At 40.8% G+C, this 21,091-nt stretch overlaps 1 protein-coding gene across 4 annotated transcripts in view; it reads right to left on the bottom strand.

The window, feature by feature from the left end:
• LOC128666931 (zinc finger protein ZFP2) overlaps positions 1–21,091 on the bottom strand; it is a 502,916-nt gene that overhangs the window by 238,645 nt on the left and 243,180 nt on the right. For all 4 annotated transcript variants that reach the window (XM_053721751.1, XM_053721750.1, XM_053721753.1 and 1 more), the window contains exons 4-5: positions 7,891–8,010; positions 7,065–7,124 (exon numbers count right to left, since the gene is read on the bottom strand). In XM_053721751.1, the coding sequence (XP_053577726.1) occupies positions 7,065–7,124; positions 7,891–8,010 (180 nt within the window). The remainder of the gene's footprint in view (positions 1–7,064; positions 7,125–7,890; positions 8,011–21,091) is intronic.

A 21,091-nucleotide genomic window follows, 5' to 3' on the forward strand; every position in this document is an offset into this window, starting at 1 on the left:
TAGGACTGGTTACCTCAATATCCAAAGTAATTAACACTTCTTTTAATAAAGAACGCATATACTCTATTTTAAATAAATAAGTAGATTTGTCAGTGTCAATGTCTGAGGAAGGATCTTCTGAATCAGATAGATCCTCATCAGAAGAGGATAAATTATTATGTCGCTGGTCATTTGAAATTTCATCAGCTAAATGAAAAGTTTTAAAATACCTTTTACGTTTATTAGAAGGTGGAAATGCAGACAAAGCCTTCAGAATAGAATCAGATACAAATTCTTTAAAATTTACAGGTATATCATGTACATTAGAAGTTGAAGGAACTACAACTGGCAATGTACTATTACTGATGGAAACACTATCTGCATGTAAACGTTTATCATGACAACTATTACAAATGACATTTGGTGGAATAATTTCTACACTTTTACAACAAATGCACTTAGCTTTGGTAGAACCGATGTCAGGCAGCAATGTTCCAGCAGAAACTTCTGAGACAGGATCAGATTGGGACATTTTGCTCAATGTGAGAGACAAAACAACATATAAAGCAAAATTATCTATTTCCTTATATGACAGTTTCAGGAATGGGAAAAAATGCAAAAGCATAAGCCTCTGGTAGAGAAAAAAGCAAGAGGCAAACATCAATGGGGTATTGAAAAAAAGGAAAAAATTTGGCGCTAAGTATGACGCACAACGTAACAAACTTTTTTGGCTCCAAAAATAACCGGAAATTACACACTCGCGTCACTAATGACGCCGCCGTGTGAAAGGTCTCGGCGTCACGTATGACGCCGGAAATGACGAAGTTGTGTCATAAACGTCTTTTTCCGTACCAAAAAAATTTTCGCGACAAAAATGACGCAATAAAGTTTAGCATTTGACGCACCCGTGGGCCTAATACTCGAAATAGCAAGAAGTAGTCAATTGAAAAAAAGACTAAACCCCAGGTAAGAAATTAAAAATTTAAATTCCCCAAATATGAAACTGCTGAAGGAAATACATGAACCTGACTCATGGCAAATATAAGTACAATACATATATTTAGAACTTTATATAAATGCATAAAGCGCCAAACCATAGCTGAGGTGTCTTAAGTAATAAAAAACATACTTACCAAAAGACACCCATCCACATATAGCAGATAGCTAAACCAGTACTAAAACAGTTATTAGTAGAGGTAATGGTAAATTGAGAGTATATCGTCGATCTGAAAAGGGAGGTAGGAGATGAATCTCTACGACCGATAACAGAGAACCTATGAAATAGACCCCCGTTAGGTAAATCATCGTATTCAAATAAGTGATACTCTCTTCACGTCCCTCTGACATTCGCTGTACTCTGAGAGGAATCGGGCTTCAACAATGCTGAGAAGCGCATATCAACGTAGAAATCTTACTTCACCACCTCCATAGGAGGCAAAGTTTGTAAAAACTGAATTGTGGGTGTGGTGAGGGGTGTATTTATAGGCATTTTGAGGTTTGGGAAACTTTGCCCCTCCTGGTAGGATTGTATATCCCATGTAACTAGCTCATGAACTCTTGCCAATTACATGAAAGAAACCTTAACACTAACCCCTTGAAGATCACCTTACCGGGAGAAGTCTTCATCCAACCGGGCTGAAGTCCTCAACGAAGCCGGGAGAAGTCTTCATCCAAGCCAGGCGAAGTGGTCCTCCAGACGGGCCGAAGTCTTCATCCAGACGACATCTTCTATCTTCATCCATCCGGCGCGAAGCGGGTCCATCTTCAAGACATCCGACGCGGAGCATCCTCTTCATCCGGAGTCTTCTTACTGAATGAAGGTACCTTTACGTGACGTCATCCAAGAAGGCATCTCTTCAATTCCGATTGGCTGATGGAATTCTATCAGCCTACCGGAATTAAGGTAGAAAAAATCCTATTGGCTGATGCAATCAGCCAATAGGATTGAGCTTGCATTCTATTGACTGATTGCATCAGCCAATAGGATTTTTCTACATTAATTCCGATTGGCTGATAGAATTCTATAAGCCAATTGGAATCGAAGGGACGCCATCTTGGATGACGTCACTTAAAGGTACCTTCATTCAGTAAGAAGACTCCAGATGAAGAGGATGCTCCACGTCGGATGTCTTTAAGATGGACCCGCTCCGTGCCGGATGGATGAAGATAGAAGATGCCGTCTGGATGAAGATAGAAGATGCCGTCTGGATGAAGACTTCTGCCCGTCTGGAGGACCACTTCGCCCGGCTTGGATGAAGACTTCTCCCGGCTTCGTTGAGGACTTCGGCCCGGTTGGATGAAGATGTCTCCCGGTAAGGTGATCTTCAAGGGGTTAGTGTTAGGTTTTTTTAAGGGGGGATTGGGTGGGTTTTAGAGTAGGGTTGGTTGTGTGGGTGGTGGGTTTTAATGTTGGGGGGGGATTTGTAATTTTGTTAATAAATATAATGTAGGTGGCGGCGATGTTGGGGGCAGCAGATTAGGGGTTAATAAGTATAATGTAGGTGGCGGCGGTGTCCGGAGCGGCAGATTAGGGGTTAATAATTTTAACGTAGGTGTCGGCGATGTCGGGGGCGGCAGATTAGGGGTTAATAAGTGTAAGATTAGGGTTGTTTAGACTCGGGGTTCATGTTAGGGTGTTAGGTGTAGACATAAATTTTATTTCCCCATGGTAATCAATGGGGCTGCGCTAGGAGCTAAAAGCTGCTTTTTTGCAGGTGTTTTTTTTGCAGGTGACTTTTTTTAAGCCGGCTCTCCCCGTTGATTCCTATGGGGTAATTTTGCATGAGCATGTTACACCAGCTCACCGCTAACGTAAGCAGTGCTGGTATTGGAGTGAGATGTGGAGCAAAATTTTGCTCAACGCTCACTTCTTGTCTGTTAACACCGGGTTTGTAAAAACCTGTAATACCAGCGCTGTCTGTAAGTGAGCGGTGAGCATAAACTGCTTGTTAGCACCGCATAGCCTCTAACGCAAAACTCGTAATCTAGCCGATAGTTAATAGGAGGACTAGGCTCCTAAAAGCTAAAAATAACAAATGTTCCTTAACAAAGAACAAATAATGTTCAAATGAAAAATAAGGAGAATTTTTAACAAAACTGTCTCTGATATACAGGATCCTTAGAGCCAAAGAAAACCTTCATCAGTAGAATAAACTTACGTATGCTGTTGGTCAGAACAAAATTAATTAAATCTTAACAATTTTGAAAAGACCTTGTAAGTTTACATAAAGGCATAATAGCAGTCATAACCTTTTATGATATAAGCAAAAACATGTGATGCTTGCAGATGAAATCAAGTACATGAACTGAATAAGTAAAAACAGTAAATGTCATTGTATATGTAGAAACATTACTAGCATAAAACATAATAAATAAATGCCACATAATTGAGCTGAAGAAATAACAACAGCTTAACCCCTTAATGACCACAGCACTTTTCCATTTTCTGTCCGTTTGGGACCAAGGCTATTTTTACATTTTTGCGGTGTTTGTGTTTAGCTGTAATTTTCCTCTTACTTATTTACTGTACCCACACATATTATATATCGTTTTTCTCGCCATTAAATGGACTTTCTAAAGATACCATTATTTTCATCATATCTTATAATTTACTATAAAAAAATTATAAAATATGAGGAAAAAAATGGAAAAAAACACTTTTTCTAACATTGATCCCCAAAATCTGTTACACATCTACAACCACCAAAAAACTCCCATGCTAAATAGTTTCTAAATTTTGTCCAGAGTTTAGAAATACACAATTTTTACATGTTCTTTGCTTTTTTTGCAAGTTATAGGGCAATAAATACAAGTAGCACTTTGCTATTTCCAAACCACTTTTTTTCAAAATTAGCACTAGTTACATTGGGACACTGATATCTTTCAGGAATCCCTGAATATCCCTTGACATGTATATATTTTTTTTTAGAAGACATCCCAAAGTATTGATCTAGGCCCATTTTGGTATATTTGATGCCACCATTTCACCGCCAAATGCCATCAAATAAAAAAAATCGTTCACTTTTTCACAAATTTTTTCACAAACTTTAGGTTTCTCACTGAAATTATTTACAAACAACTTGTGCAATTATGGCATAAATGGTTGTAAATGCTTCTCTGGGATCCCCTTTGTTCAGAAATAGCAGACATATATGGCTTTGGCGTTGCTTTTTGGTAATTAGAAGGCCGCTGAATGCCACTGTGCACCACACGTGTATTATGCCCAGCAGTGAAGGGGTTAGTTAGGGAGCATGTAGGGAGCTTGTAGGGTTAATTTTAGCTTTAGTGTAGTGCAGTAGACAACCCCAAGTATTGATCTAGGCACATTTTGGTATATTTCATGCCACCATTTCACCGCCAAATGCGATCAAATTGAAAAAAACGCTACATTTTTCACAATTTTATGTTTCTCACTGAAATTATTTACTAACAGCTTGTGCAATTATGGCACACATGGTTGTAAATGCTTCTCTAGGATCCCCTTTGTTCAGAAATAGCAGACATATATGACTTTGGCGTTGCTTTTTGGTAATTAGAAGGCCGCTAAATGCTGCTGCGCATCACACGTGTATTATGGCTAGCAGTGAAGGGTTTAATTAGGTAGCTTATAAGGAGCTTGCAGGGTTAATTTTAGCTTTAGTGTAGAGATCAGCCTCCCACCTGACACATCACACCCCCTGATCCCTCCCAAACAGCTGTCTTCCCTCCCCCACCCCACAATTGTCCCCGCCATCTTTAGTACTGGCAGAAAGTCTGCCAGTACTAAAATAAAAGTTTTGTTTTTTTTTGTTTAAAAAAATAAAATAATTCTGCTGTGTAGGACCCCCCCCCCTTAGCCCCAACCTCCCTGATCCCCCCAAACAGCTCTCTACCCCCTCCTCTGCCTTATTGTGCACCATTGTGGGTACTGGCAGCTGTCTGCCAGTACCCAGTTTGAAATCAAAAGTTTATTTTAATATTTTCTGTAGTGTAGCTTACCCCCCTTAACACCCAACCCCCCACCCTCTCCCAGATCATTAATATTTTTTATTCCCACCCTCTCTCCCACTGAGTCCCACCTTGTGCCTCTTCCACTTCAATTTATTTTTTTGGCAGTTTCACACGTGCACGCGCGCGCACGCCCCCGTGCACGCTCCCGTGCACGCGCACATGCGCCCGTGCACGCGCGTGCACGCCCCCGTGCACGCGCACGCGCGCGCACACGCGATCCCGCCCCCCTCCTCTACTGATGGCCTCCCTGGACACGCTCCCACCCACCAACGATCATTGCCGATGCAGAGAGGGCCACAGAGTGGCTCTCTCTGCATCGGACTGCTTAAAAAAGTTATTGCAGGATGCCTCTATATCGAGGCATCACTGCAATAACATGAAAGCAGCTGGAAGTGATCAGGATCGCTTCCACTGCTTTCAAAGACCAACGACGTGCAGGGTACGTCCTTGGTCGTTAAGGACATTTTTTTGGAGGACGTACCCTGCACGTCGTTGGTCATTAAGGGGTTAATAATGAAAAAACACACTTTGCTTTGTAGAATTGTGTTTCAGGGCATCATAGTTTCTACAGTAACATCAGTCAGGATCATAATGAGACATCTCGCAAAATGTAAAGAAAAAGAAGATTAGGCAAAACATTCAATGTAACAGTTTCAGTAAAGAAAAACAAAAGATAGCATTTTTTTTTTTAAAAAACAAACAAAAAATAAAATAAAAAGCAGGCATAATAGCTTTCAAAATTCCTGAAAACAGTGAGCAATAGAGGGGTAAAATAACTACATTTTGGCGCCAAGAATGACGCATAATGCAAAAGGAAGTTAAACATTTTTGGCGCAAAACTAACACTAGAAAATGACACAACTCGCGTCATAACAAACGCGATTTTGCGCCAAAAACACTAGCGTCAACAAAGACGCAGGAAATGGCGAAATTTGCGCCATCAAAGGCGCAACTTCGCGCCAAAAAAATTTGCACCAAGAATGAAGCAATCAAAAACAGCATTTTGCGCCCTCACGAGCCAAGATTTGCCCGCGAAAAAAATGAAAGTCTAATTAGAAAAAGACTGAACACCAGGTAAGTTAAAAGTTTAAATAAACTTCCCAAACATTCCTATACTGAAACGGTTTAGAATGCAAAGTGAAATATATATATATATATATATATATATATATATATATATATATATAGACCTGACTCATGGCAAATATAAGTAAAATATATATATTTATACTTTATATGAATACATGAAGCGCCAAACCATAGCTGAGAGTGTCTTAAACAATGATACATACTTACCGAAAGACACCCATCCACATATAGCAGACAGCCAAACCAGTACGGAAAACTATCCGCGGAGGTAATGGTATATAAGAGTATATCGTCGATCTGAAAAGGGAGGTAGGAGGTGAATCCCTATGACCGATAATAGAGAACCCTTGAAAAGATTTCCCGTAAGAGAAACCATAAAATAAATAGACGATACTCTCTTCACATCCCTCTGACAAACACTGTACTCTGAGAGGAATTGGGCATCAGAATGCTTAGAAGCGCTTATAGAAGAAATCATCAAAATCAAGCACAAACTTACTTCACCACCTCCATAGGAGGAAATGTTTGTAAAACCGAGTTGTGGGTGTGGTGGGAGATGTATTTATAGGCATTTGAGGTTTGGGAAACTTTGCCCCCTCCTGGTAAGTATGTATATCAAATACGTCACTAGCTCTTGCCAATTACATAAAAGAAAGTGTAATCAATTTTGCTAATTTTAATGAGTATGGGTTTGGCAAAATTAAAAATAAACTCGGTGTAAGTGGACACATTTTATGGCAACTGGAAATCAGAAAAAAATGTGTATATATTTATTGTTTCTAGTTTCACTCTGCTCTATTTTTATCTATATGAATCATGGGTTGACTGTGTATTTTTACTTGGAGCTCCTCACTATGAGGGTTATCTGCAAATTCATGTAAGTTTGTCAACCCTTTGTGTATCTACTGACATACTAACAATGTTTTACATTGTTGTTACTCTGTAAAAATAAGTTTTAAGTCAAAAGTAGCAGCTGGTACAATGTCATAATCCCCAGCAGTACTCACCTCTCTAGTCAGATGCTGAATGCTGCTGTGGGGGAGGTTCTTCTTCACACTGGTGTACTCCTGTATAAAAAAAAACAGATAAAACTCTATGGAAAAAAATAAACATTATATATTTCAACTGCACAGTCTTTTCTGTGGTGTTGACAATTAATACAGCCAGTCACAAGAACTATTCCCTAGAACAGCTTTATCCTGGGCACATATACAGCCAATTACAAAAACTATCCCCTGGCTAATTTAAACCCCTTCTCTAGTACAATTCTCTACAGGGCACATTAACCTTTTAATGCTGTTATTTTCCATCCAAATGGCGCTGGGCTTTAGCGCCGTTAGGACGGAATAGAACGTCCTAGCCGCTTGGCTGTCCTGAAGCCAACGGCGCTTCCTGGATGCGATCGTGGTCTGGATGGCATGCATAGCGTCATAAGGACTCCCCTGACCTTTCCCATAATTTAAATCTCGCGATCGTGTGCATGATCGAGGGATTTAAATTTGTCTACATCGGAACAATGTTGTTCCGATGTAGACAAAATAACCCTGTCATGAAAGGGTTAACAGCCAGTCACACCGAATATATCCCCTTTGCAAATGTACATCCCTTCTAGTACTGTGCTCTACTGGACACATATACAGCCAATTGCTGTACCCTGTACTAATGTGCATTACTTCTCTAAGATAATTATTTTATATCCCTTTGTGATTTTCTCAGTATTAAATAATGGTTTCAGTAACTGTATTTTCCTGAACCTTCATATTGCCAAACACACAAACTGACATGAGGGAGATAAAAGCAGTTGTCATCACGGCATTTATCAACAGCACTCACCTCTCTGGTCATCAAGCGCATAATCTCCTGAATGAGATTCATAATTCTATCAAATATCTTCTTGTCCCTGTTCATCTCCTTCACCGTTAGTGAGTTACTCAGATGCTGTACAAGTGTGACCTAATAATGTGAAACAGTAATACATCACAGACAAAATTATAACATATCTGAAGAAAGAAAATGTATGCTTACTTGATAAAATGATTTCTTTTATGATAGTCAAGAAAATCATCAAATGTGGGATTACACTTCAGTCCACTAGGAGGACACAAAAAAAATAAAAATGTATTCTTACCTGATAAACGTATTTATTTCTTGACACGGTGAGTCCACGGATTATCTTAATTACTGTTGGGAATATCACTCCGGACCAGCAGGAGGAGGCAAAGATCACCACCGCAAAATCTGTTAAATACCACTCCCCCTACCAACAAGGGAAAGGAGAAAGGAAGTAATCTAAGGTGCAGAGGTGCCTGAAGTTTATAGAAAAGCAAACTGTCTGAAAAACGAGCGGTCCGTGGTCTCACCGTGTCAAGAAATAAATAAATTTATCAGGTAAGAATAAATTATGTTTTCTTTCTAATGACACGGTGAGTTCACGGATCAACTTAATTACTGTTGGGAACCAATACCCAAGATAGAGGACACGGATGATAAGGGAGGGACAAGACAGTTAACCTAAACAGAAGGCACCACTGCTTGAAGAACCTTTCTCCCAAAAGTAGCCTCTGCTGAAGCAAAAGTATCAAATTTGTAAAATTAGAAAAAGTATGCAAAGATGACCAAGTAGCAGCCTTGCAAAGATGATCTACAGAAGCTTCATTATTGAAAGTCTGAGAAGATGAAATCCTTGTGGAATGAGCCTTGATTCTCTCAGGAGGCTGCTGACCAGCAGTCTCATATGCCAAACGAATAACACTCCTCAACCAACAAGAAAGAGAAGTAGCCGTAGTTTTCTTACCCATACGCTTCCCAGAAAAGACAACAAATAAAGAAGAAGACTGGCAAAAATCCTTAGTCGCCTGTAAATAATATTTCCATGCACAAACCACATCCAAGTTGTGCAACAAACGCTCCTTATAAGAAGGAGGATTAGGACACAAAGAAGGAACAACAATCTCTTGATTAATATTCTTATGAGAAACAACACTGGGAAGAAAATCCAAGGCAGTACACAGAACTACCTTATCAGAGTGAAAAATAAGAAAAGGTGATTCATACTGTAATGCTGAAAGCTCCGAAACTCTTCGAGCCGAAGAAATAGCCACCAGAAACAAAACCTTCCAAGATAACATCTTAATATCCAAAGAATGCATAGGTTCAAACGGAGCCTGTTGAAGGACTCTAAGAACCAAATTAAGACTCCAAGGTGGAGTAGTAGACTGAAACACAGGCCAAATTCAAACCAAGGCCTGACAAATAGAATGAACATCTGGCACATCCGTCAGGCACTTGTGCAATAAAATAGATAAAGCAGAAATTTGACCCTTCAGGGTACTAGCAGATAAACCTTTCTCCAAACCCTCCTGGAAAAAAGACAAAATCCTAGGAATCCTAACTCTACTCCACGAGTAGCCTTTGGATTCACACCAATACAAATATTTACGCCAAATCTTATAATAAATCTTCCTAGTCATAGGCTTACAAGCCTGATTCATAGTCTAAATGACTGACTCAGAAAAACCACACTTAGAAAGAATCAAGCGTTTAATCTCCAAGCAGTCAGCTTCAGAGAAATGAGATTTGGATGAAGGAAGGGACCCTGCAGAAGCAGGTCCTTCCTTAATAGAAGACGCCAAGGTGGAAGGGAAGACATCTCCACCAGATCTACAAACCAGATTCTGCGAGGCCACGCCGGAGCAATGAGAATCACTGATGCTCTCTCTTGTTTGACCGGAGCAATGACCTGAGGAAGAGCAGCAAATGGAGGGAACACATATGCCAGGCTGAAAGTCCAAGGAACTGACGTTATGTTGTCTGACTGAAACCTGATAAACTGGGTTGAAGCTAGCTGAGGCCAGGCTAGAAAAGCAGTGAAAATTGCTCTCAGTTCCAAAACATTTATTGGAAGAACCGACTCCTCCCGTGTCCATAGACCATGAGCTCTTAATGAAGCCCAGACAGCACCCCAGCCCAGTAAACTGGCATCCGTGATTACAATAACCCAGGAAGGTCTGCAAAAGCAAGTTCCCTGAGAAAGAAGATCCTGAGACAACCACCATGGAAGAGAATCTCTGGACATCTGATCTAGAAAAATCGTTAGAGATAGATCCGCATAATCCCCGTTCCACTGCCTGAGCAAGCATTACTGCAGAGGTCTGAGATAGAACCAAGCAAACGGAATTATGTCCATGACTGAAACCATCAGACCAATAACCTCCATGCACTGAGCCACTAACGGCTGAGGAAGGGACTGAAGAGCAAGACACATATTGAAAATCTTTGATTTTCTTGCTTCTGTCAGAAAAAATTTCACCTCTAGAGAATCTATAATGGTCCCCAAAAATACCACTCTTGTATCCGGAAAGTAAGGAACTTTTTCCTAAATTCACCTTCCAACCGTGGGGGTGCAGAAAAGAGTTTGCTAGTTGAAAAGATGGAACCTGAACTAGAATGTCGTCCAGATAAGGACCCACTGCAACACCCTTCAATCGAAGAACCGCCAACAATGCTCCCAAGACCTTTGAAAAAAATTCTGAGAGCTGTTTACCAGACCAAAAGGAAGCGCTACAAACTGAAAATGTTTGTCTAGAAATGCAAATCTTAGGAACCTGTGATGATCCCTGTGAATGGGAATATGCAAATACACATCCTTTAGATCCACTGTGAACCAAAGGAAGAATGGAACAAATAGTTTCCATTTTCAAAGACGGAACCCTGAGAAACAAAATTTATGGTTACCTGATAAATTTATTTCTCTTGTGGTGTATCCAGTCCACGGATTCATCCATTACTTGTGGGATATTCTCCTTCCCAACAGGAAGCTGCAAGAGGATCACCCACAGCAGAGCTGTCTACATAGCTCCTCCCCTAACTGCCACCTCCCAGTCATTCGACTGAAGACAAGCAAGAGAAAGGAGAAACTATAGGGTGCAGTGGTGACTGTAGTTTAAAAAATTAAACATCTGCCTTAAAATGACAGGGCTGGCCGTGGACTGGATACACCACAAGAGAAATAAATTTATCAGGTAAGCATAAATTTTGTTTTCTCTTGTAAGGTGTATCCAGTCCAAGGATTCATCCATTACTTGTGGGATACCAATACCAAAGCTATAAGACACGGATGAAGGGAGGGACAAGGCAGGCACTTAAACGGAAGGCACCACTGCCTTAAGACCTTTCTCCCAAAAATAGCCTCTGAAGAAGCAAAAGTATCAAATTTGTAGAATTTAGAAAAAGTATGAAGCGAAGACCAAGTCGCTGCCTTACAAATCTGTTCAACAGAAGCCTCATTTTTAAAGGCCCATGTGGAAGCCACCGCTCTAGTGGAATGAGCTGTAATTCTTACAGGAGGCTGCTGGCCAGCAGTCTCATAAGCTAAGCGGATTATACTTCTTAACCAAAAAGAAAGAGAAGTTGCTGAAGCCTTTTGGCCTTTCCTCTGTCCAGAGTAGACAACAAACAATGCAGATGTTTGACGAAAATCTTTAGTAGCTTGTAAATAAAACTTTAAAGCACGAACCACATCAAGATTGTGTAATAGACGTTCCTTCTTTGAAGAAGGATTAGGACACAGTGACGGAACAACAATCTCTTGATTGATATTCTTATTGGATACCACCTTAGGAAGAAACCCAGGTTTGGTACGCAAAACTACCTTATCTGCATGGAAGATCAGATAAGGGGAATCACACTGCAAGGCAGATAACTCTGAAACTCTTCGAGCCGAAGAGATAGATACCAAGAACAGAACTTTCCAAGATAAAAGCTTGATATCTATGGAATGCAGAGGTTCAAACGGAACCCCTTGAAGAACTTTAAGAACTAAATTTAAACTCCATGGCAGAGCAACAGGTTTAAACACAGGCTTGATTCTAACTAAAGCCTGACAAAACGCCTGAATGTCTGGAACATCCCCCAGACGCTTGTGCAAAAGAATAGACAGAGCAGAAATCTGTCCCTTTAAGGAACTAGCTGACAATCCCTTCTCCAATCCTTCTTGGAGAAAAGACAATATCCTGGGAATCCTGACTTTACTCCATGAGTAACCCTTGGATTCACACCAATAAAGATATTTACACCATATCTTATGATAGATTTTCCTGGTGACAGGCTTTCGAGCCTGAATTAAGGTATCAATGACCGACTCGGAAAAACCACGTTTTGACAAAATCAAGCGTTCAATCTCCAAGCAGTCAGACGCAGAGAAATTAGATTTGGATGTTTGAAGGGACCTTGAAGTAGAAGGTCCTGCCTCAGCGGCAGAATCCAAGGTGGAAAGGATGACATGTCCACCAGATCTGCGTATCCAAGTCCTGCGTGGCCACGCAGGAGCTATCAAAATCACTGAAGTTCTCTCCTGCTTGATCTTGGCAATCAGACGAGGGAGCAGAGGAAACGGTGGAAACACATAAGCCAGGTTGAAAGACCAAGGTGCTGCTAGAGCATCTATCAGCGCTGCCTTGGGATCCCTGGACCTGAACCCGTAACAAGAAAGCTTGGCGTTCTGACGAGACGCCATGAGATCCAGTTCTGGTTTGCCCCAAAGTTGAATCAACTGTGCAAACACCTCCGGATGGAGTTCCCACTCCCCCGGATGAAAAGTCTGTCCACTTAGAAAATCCGCCTCCCAGTTCTCTACTCCTGGGATATAGATAGCTGATAGATGGCAAGAGTGAACCTCTGCCCATAGAATTATTTTTGAAACCTCCAACATTGCTAGGGAACTCCTTGTTCCCCCTTGATGGTTGATGTAAGCTACAGTCGTGATGTTGTCCAACTGAAATCTGATGAACCTAACCGCAGCTAGCTGAGGCCAAGCCTGAAGAGCATTGAATATCGCTCTTAGTTCCAGAATGTTTATCCGAAGGAGTGTCCCCTCCTGAGTCCACAAGCCCTGAGCCACCAGGAAGTTCCAGACTGCACCCCAGCCCAGAAGGCTGGCATCTGTCGTTACTATTGTCCAATCTGGCCTGTGGAAGGTCATACCCTTGGACAGATGGACCCGAGATAACCACCAGAGAAGAGAATCCCTGGTCTTTTGATCCAGATTTAGCAGAGGGGACAAATCTGTGTAATCCCCATTCCACTGACTGAGCATGCAGAATTGCAGCGGTCTGAGATGTAGGCGGGCAAACGGCACTATGTCCATTGCCGCTACCATTAAGCCGATTACTTCCATACACTGAGCCACTGAAGGACGAGAAGTAGAATAAAGAACACGGCAGGAATTTAGAAGTTTTGACAACCTGGCCTCTGTCAGGTAAATCTTCTTTTCTACAGAATCTATGAGAGTTCCTAGGAAGGAAACTCTTGTGAGAGGGGATAGAGAACTTTTTTCTTCGTTCACTTTCCACCCATGCGACCTCAGAAATGCCAGAACAATGTCCGTGTGAGACCTGGCAACTTGAAAAGTTGACGCCTGTATCAGAATGTAGTCTGAGTAAGGGGCTACTGCTATAGCCCGCGGCCTTAGGACCGCTGGAAGGGACCCTAGAACTTTGGTAAAGATTCTTGGTGCCGTGGCCAACCCGAAGGGAAGAGCCACAAACTGGTAGTGCCTGTATTGACCCTCCTGGATCATATGAAGGATGGTTCGAATAGTCTCCATCTTGAAGGATGGGACTCTGAGAAATTTGTTTAAGATCTTGAGATCTAAGATTGGTCTGAATGTTCCCTCTTTCTTGGGAACAACAAACAGATTTGAATAGAAGCCCTGTCCCTGTTCCTCCTGCGGAACTGGGTGGATCACTATAACTAGGAGGTCTTGAACACAATGTAAGAATGCTTTTCTCTTTATCTGGTTTGCAGATAAAAGTGAGAGATGAAATCTCCCTTTTGGGGTAGAGGTTTTGAATTCCAGAAGATAACCCTTGGACACAATTTCCAATGCCCAGGGATCCTGGACTTCTCTTGCCCAAGCCTGGGCGAAGAAACAGAGTCTGCCCCCTACTAGATCCGTTTCCAGATCGGGGGCTGCTCCTTTCTTAGAGGCAGAAGCAGGCTTCTTGGCCTGTTTCCCCTTGTTCCAAGCCTGGTTAGGTCTCCAGACTGGCTTAGACTGGGCAAAAGTTCCCTCTTGTTTTGTGTTAGAGGAAGTTGAAGCTGCGCCACTCTTTCGAAAGGGCCGAAAACTAGACAGTTTGGTCCTTAATTTGTTGGACCTGTCTTGAGGAAGGGCGTGACCTTTTCCTCCAGTAATGTCAGAAATGATCTCCTTCAGTCCAGGCCCGAATAGGATCTGTCCTTTGAAGGGAATGTTGAGAAGTTTAGACTTTGAAGTCACGTCAGCTGACCAGGATTTAAGCCATAGCGCCCTACACGCCTGAATAGCAAAACCTGAAGTTTTAGCCGTTAGCTTGGTTAAATGAACAACGGCGTCAGAAACAAGTGAATTGGCTAGCTTAAGGGCCCTAAGCTTGTCAATAATATCTTCCAACGGGGTTTCAACCTGTAGAGCCTCCTCTAGGGACTCAAACCAGAAAGCCGCGGCAGCAGTGACTGGGGCAATGCATGCAAGAGGCTGGAGAATAAAACCTTGTTGAATAAAAATTTTCTTAAGGTAACCCTCTAATTTTCTAGATAGGATCCATTGGATCTAGAAAAGCACAACTGTCCTCGACAGGGATAGTGGTACGCTTAGCTAGAGTAGAAACTGCTCCCTCCACCTTAGGGACCGTCTGCCATAAGTCCCGTGTAGCGGCGTCTATAGGAAACATCTTTTAAAAAACAGGAGGGGGAGAGAATGGTACACCTGGTCTATCCCATTCCTTAGTAATAATTTCAGAAAACCTTTTAGGGATTGGAAAAACATCAGTGTAAGTAGGTACTGCATAGTATTTATTCAATCTACATAATTTCTCTGGGACTACAATAGTGTCACAGTCGTCCAGAGTTGCTAAAACCTCCCTGAGCAATACGCGGAGGTGTTCAACCTTAAATTTAAATTTAGACATATCAGAATCAGATTGAAGTATCTTCCCTGAATCAGAAAAATCACCCACAGATTGAAGCTCCCCTGCTTCAGCTTCATTATATTGTGAGGGTGTATCAGAGATGGCTACTAAAGCGTCAGAGAGCTCTGTATTTTAATCTAGTCCCAGAGCTGTCTCACTTTCCTTGCAATCCTGGCAGTTTAGATAATACCTCTGTAAGGGTATGATTCATAACTGCCGCCATGTCTTGCAAGGTATACGCAATGGGTGCGCTAGATGTACTTGGCGTCCCCTGAGCGGGATTTATAGGATCTGACACGTGGGGAGAGTTAGATGGCATAACTTCCTCCTTGTCAATTTCTTCTGGTGATAAATTTTTTAAAGCCAGAATATGGTCTTTGTAATCTATAGTAAAATCAGTGCATTTGGTACACATTCTAAGAGGGGGTTCCACAATGGCTTCTAAACATAATGAACAATGAGTTTCCTCTATGTCAGACATGTTTAAACAGACTAGTAATGAGACCAGCAAGCTTGGAAAACACTTTAATAACTGTGAACAAGCAAAAAATAAAAACGGTACTGTGCCTTTAAGAGAAAAAAACAATCACAGAAACTGCTAAAACAGTGAAATCTTACGAAATTTTTACAGTGTGTATAATAGGCTGAAAGAGCATTGCACCCACTTGCAAATGGATGATTAACCCCTTAGTTTCAAAACCGGATCAAAAAAACGATATAAACGTTTTTAAACAGTCACAACAAACTGCCACAGCTCTACTGTGGCCCTACCTGCCCATACGACTTTGGAAGGCACAAAAACCCCTTAGAGAGGTCCTATATGTTCAGGGGACTCCTTCAGGGAAGCTGGATGTCTCAAGCTGCAAAAACGAATGGGAAATAGGCCCCTCCCAACCTGTACTCACAGTGAGAGGGCCTTAAAAAACTATCCCTAGGCAAAATCTAGTCAGCCATGTGGAAAAACTGGGCCCCAGAATAAAGTTTTATCACCAATATGAAATAAACATTTATACACCTCAAGCAAAGGTTATATCTATACAGTAATGTGAGTAAATAATAGAAATATTACCCTTTACAGCAAGCATGATACCAGTCATTATTAAATCACTGTAATCAGGCTTACCTTAAATAAATCCGGTATTGTCAGCATTTTCTAGCTTATCATTTCTCTAGAAAAACATAATTTATGTAAGAACTTACCTGATAAATTCATTTCTTTCATATTAACAAGAGTCCATGAGCTAGTGACGTATGGGATATACATTCCTACCAGGAGGGGCAAAGTTTCCCAAACCTTAAAATGCCTATAAATACACCCCTCACCACACCCACAAATCAGTTTAACGAATAGCCAAGAAGTGGGGTGATAAGAAAAAAAGTGCGAAGCATATAAAATAAGGAATTGGAATAATTGTGCTTTATACAAAAAAATCATAACCACCACAAAAAAGGGTGGGCCTCATGGACTCTTGTTAATATGAAAGAAATGAATTTATCAGGTAAGTTCTTACATAAATTATGTTTTCTTTCATGTAATTAACAAGAGTCCATGAGCTAGTGACGTATGGGATAATGACTACCCAAGATGTGGATCTTTCCACACAAGAGTCACTAGAGAGGGAGGGATAAAATAAAGACAGCCAATTCCTGCTGAAAATAATCCACACCCAAAATAAAGTTTAACAAAAAACATAAGCAGAAGATTCAAACTGAAACCGCTGCCTGAAGAACTTTTCTACCCAAAACTGCTTCAGAAGAAGAAAATACATCAAAATGGTAGAATTTAGTAAAAGTATGCAAAGAGGACCAAGTTGCTGCTTTGCAGATCTGGTCAACCGAAGCTTCATTCCTAAACGCCCAGGAAGTAGAAACTGACCTAGTAGAATGAGCTGTAATTCTTTGAGGCGGAATTTTACCCGACTCAACATAGGCAAGATGAATTAAAGATTTCAACCAAGATGCCAAAGAAATGGCAGAAGCTTTCTGGCCTTTCCTAGAACCGGAAAAGATAACAAATAGACTAGAAGTCTTACGGAAAGATTTCGTAGCTTCAACATAATATTTCAAAGCTCTAACAACATCCAAAGAATGCAATGATTTCTCCTTAGAATTCTTAGGATTAGGACATAATGAAGGAACCACAATTTCTCTACTAATGTTGTTGGAATTCACAACTTTAGGTAAAAATTCAAAAGAAGTTCGCAACACCGCCTTATCCTGATGAAAAATCAGAAAAGGAGACTCACACGAAAGAGCAGATAATTCAGAAACTCTTCTAGCAGAAGAGATGGCCAAAAGGAACAAAACTTTCCAAGAAAGTAATTTAATGTCCAATGAATGCATAGGTTCAAACGGAGGAGCTTGAAGAGCTCCCAAAACCAAATTCAAACTCCATGGAGGAGAAATTGACTTAATGACAGGTTTTATACGAACCAAAGCTTGTACAAAACAATGAATATCAGGAAGAATAGCAATCTTTCTGTGAAAAAGAACAGAAAGAGCGGAGATTTGTCCTTTCAAAGAACTCGCGGACAAACCCTTATCTAAACCATCCTGAAGAAACTGTAAAATTCTCGGTATTCTAAAAGAATGCCAAGAAAAATGATGAGAAAGACACCAAGAAATATAAGTCTTCCAGACTCTATAATATATCTCTCGAGATACAGATTTACGAGCCTGTAACATAGTATTAATCACGGAGTCAGAGAAACCTCTATGACCAAGAATCAAGCGTTCAATCTCCATACCTTTAAATTTAAGGATTTCAGATCCGGATGGAAAAAAGGACCTTGAGACAGAAGGTCTGGTCTTAACGGAAGAGTCCATGGTTGGCAAGATGCCATCCGGACAAGATCCGCATACCAAAACCTGTGAGGCCATGCCGGAGCTATTAGCAGAACAAACGAGCATTCCCTCAGAATCTTGGAGATTACTCTTGGAAGAAGAACTAGAGGCGGAAAGATATAGGCAGGATGATACTTCCAAGGAAGTGATAATGCATCCACTGCCTCCGCCTGAGGATCCCGGGATCTGGACAGATACCTGGGAAGTTTCTTGTTTAGATGAGAGGCCATCAGATCTATCTCTGGGAGCCCCCACATTTGAACAATCTGAAGAAATACCTCTGGGTGAAGAGACCATTCGCCCGGATGCAACGTTTGACGACTGAGATAATCCGCTTCCCAATTGTCTACACCTGGGATATGAACCGCAGAGATTAGACAGGAGCTGGATTCCGCCCAACCCAAAATTCGAGATACTTCTTTCATAGCCAGAGGACTGTGAGTCCCTCCTTGATGATTGATGTATGCCACAGTTGTGACATTGTCTGTCTGAAAACAAATGAACGATTCTCTCTTCAGAAGAGGCCAAAACTGAAGAGCTCTGAAAACTGCACGGAGTTCCAAGATATTGATCGGTAATCTCACCTCCTGAGATTCCCAAACTCCTTGTGCCGTCAGAGATCCCCACAGAGCTCCCCAACCTGTGAGACTTGCATCTGTTGAAATTACAGTCCAGGTCGGAAGAACAAAAGAAGCCCCCTGAATTAAACGATGGTGATCTGTCCACCACGTTAGAGAGTGCCGAACAATCGGTTTTAAAGATATTAATTGATATATCTTCGTGTAATCCCTGCACCATTGGTTCAGCATACAGAGCTGAAGAGGTCGCATGTGAAAACGAGCAAAGGGGATCGCGTCCGATGCAGCAGTCATAAGACCTAGAATTTCCATGCATAAGGCTACCGAAGGGAATGATTGAGACTGAAGGTTTCGACAGGCTGTAATCAATTTTAGACGTCTCTTGTCTGTTAAAGACAAAGTCATGGACACTGAATCTATCTGGAAACCCAGAAAGGTTACCCTTGTTTGAGGAATCAAAGAACTTTTTGGTAAATTGATCCTCCAACCATGATCTTGAAGAAACAACACAAGTCGATTCGTATGAGACTCTGCTAAATGTAAAGACGGAGCAAGTACCAAGATATCGTCCAAATAAGGAAATACCACAATACCCTGTTCTCTGATTACAGACAGAAGGGCACCGAGAATCTTTGTGAAAATTCTTGGAGCTGTAGCAAGGCCAAACGGTAGAGCCACAAATTGGTAATGCTTGTCTAGAAAAGAGAATCTCAGGAACTGATAATGATCTGGATGAATCGGAATATGCAGATATGCATCCTGTAAATCTATTGTGGACATATAATTCCCTTGCTGAACAAAAGGCAATATAGTCCTTACAGTTACCATCTTGAACGTTGGTATCCTTACATAACGATTCAAAAATTTTAGATCCAGAACTGGTCTGAAGGAATTCTCCTTCTTTGGTACAATGAAGAGATTTGAATAAAACCCCATCCCCTGTTCCGGAACTGGAACTGGCATAATTACTCCAGCCAACTCTAGATCTGAAACACAATTCAGAAATGCTTGAGCTTTCACTGGATTTACTGGGACATGGGAAAGAAAAAATCTCTTTGCAGGAGGTCTCATCTTGAAACCAATTCTGTACCCTTCTGAAACAATGTTCTGAATCCAAAGATTGTGAACAGAACTGATCCAAATTTCTTTGAAAAAACGTAACCTGCCCCCTACCAGCTGAACTGGAATGAGGGCCGTACCTTCATGTGAACTTAGAAGCAGGCTTTGCCTTTCTAGCAGGCTTGGATTTATTCCAGACTGGAGATGGTTTCCAAACTGAAACTGCTCCTGAGAACGAAGGATCAGGCTTTTGTTCTTTGTTGAAACGAAAGGAACGAAAACGATTGTTAGCCCTGTTTTTACCTTTAGACTTTTTATCCTGTGGTAAAAAAGTTCCTTTCCCACCAGTAACAGTTGAAATAATAGAATCCAACTGAGAACCAAATAATTTGTTTCCCTGGAAAGAAATGGAAAGTAGAGTTGATTTAGAAGCCATATCAGCATTCCAAGTCTTAAGCCATAAAGCTCTTCTGGCTAAGATAGCCAGAGACATAAATCTAACATCAACTCTAATAATATCAAAAATGGCATCACAGATGAAATTATTAGCATGCTGGAGAAGAATAATAATATCATGAGAATCACGATTTGTTACTTGTTGCGCTAGAGTTTCCAACCAAAAAGTTGAAGCTGCAGCAACATCAGCCAATGATATAGCAGGTCTAAGAAGATTACCTGAACATAGATAAGCTTTTCTTAGAAAAGATTCAATTTTTCTATCTAAAGGATCCTTAAACGAGGTACCATCTGATGTAGGAATGGTAGTACGTTTAGCAAGGGTAGAAATAGCCCCATCAACTTTAGGGATTTTGTCCCAAAATTCTAATCTGTCAGGCGGAACAGGATATAATTGCTTAAAACGTTTAGAAGGAGTAAATGAATTACCCAATCTATCCCATTCCTTAGCAATTACTGCAGAAATAGCATTAGGAACAGGAAAGACTTCTGGAATAACCGCAGGAGCTTTAAAAACCTTATCCAAACGTATAGAATTAGTATCAAGAGGACTAGAATCCTCTATTTCTAAAGCAATTAGTACTTCTTTAAGTAAAGAGCGAATAAATTCCATCTTAAATAAATATGAAGATTTATCAGCATCAATCTCTGAGACAGAATCCTCTGAACCAGAAGAGTCCAAAGAATCAGAATGATGGTGTTCATTTAAAAATTCATCTGTAGAGAGAGAAGATTTAAAAGACTTTTTACGTTTACTAGAAGGAGAAATAACAGACAAAGCCTTCTTTATGGATTCAGAAACAAAATCTCTTATGTTATCAGGAACATTCTGCACCTTAGATGTTGAGGGAACTGCAACAGGCAATGGTACATCACTAAAGGAAATATTATCTGCATTAACAAGTTTGTCATGACATTTAATACAAACAACAGCTGGAGGAATAGCTACCAAAAGTTTACAGCAGATACACTTAGCTTTGGTAGATCCAGCAGGCAGAGGTTTTCCTGTAGTATCTTCTGGCTCAGATGCAACGTGAGACATCTTGCAATATGTAAGAGAAAAAACAACATATAAAGCAAAATAGATCAAATTCCTTATAAGACAGTTTCAGGAATGGGAAAAAAATGCCAAACATCAAGCTTCTAGCA

This window comes from Bombina bombina, chromosome 7 (assembly GCF_027579735.1).
Source record: "Bombina bombina isolate aBomBom1 chromosome 7, aBomBom1.pri, whole genome shotgun sequence".
In the NCBI taxonomy this organism is placed as follows: Eukaryota; Metazoa; Chordata; class Amphibia; order Anura; family Bombinatoridae; genus Bombina; species Bombina bombina.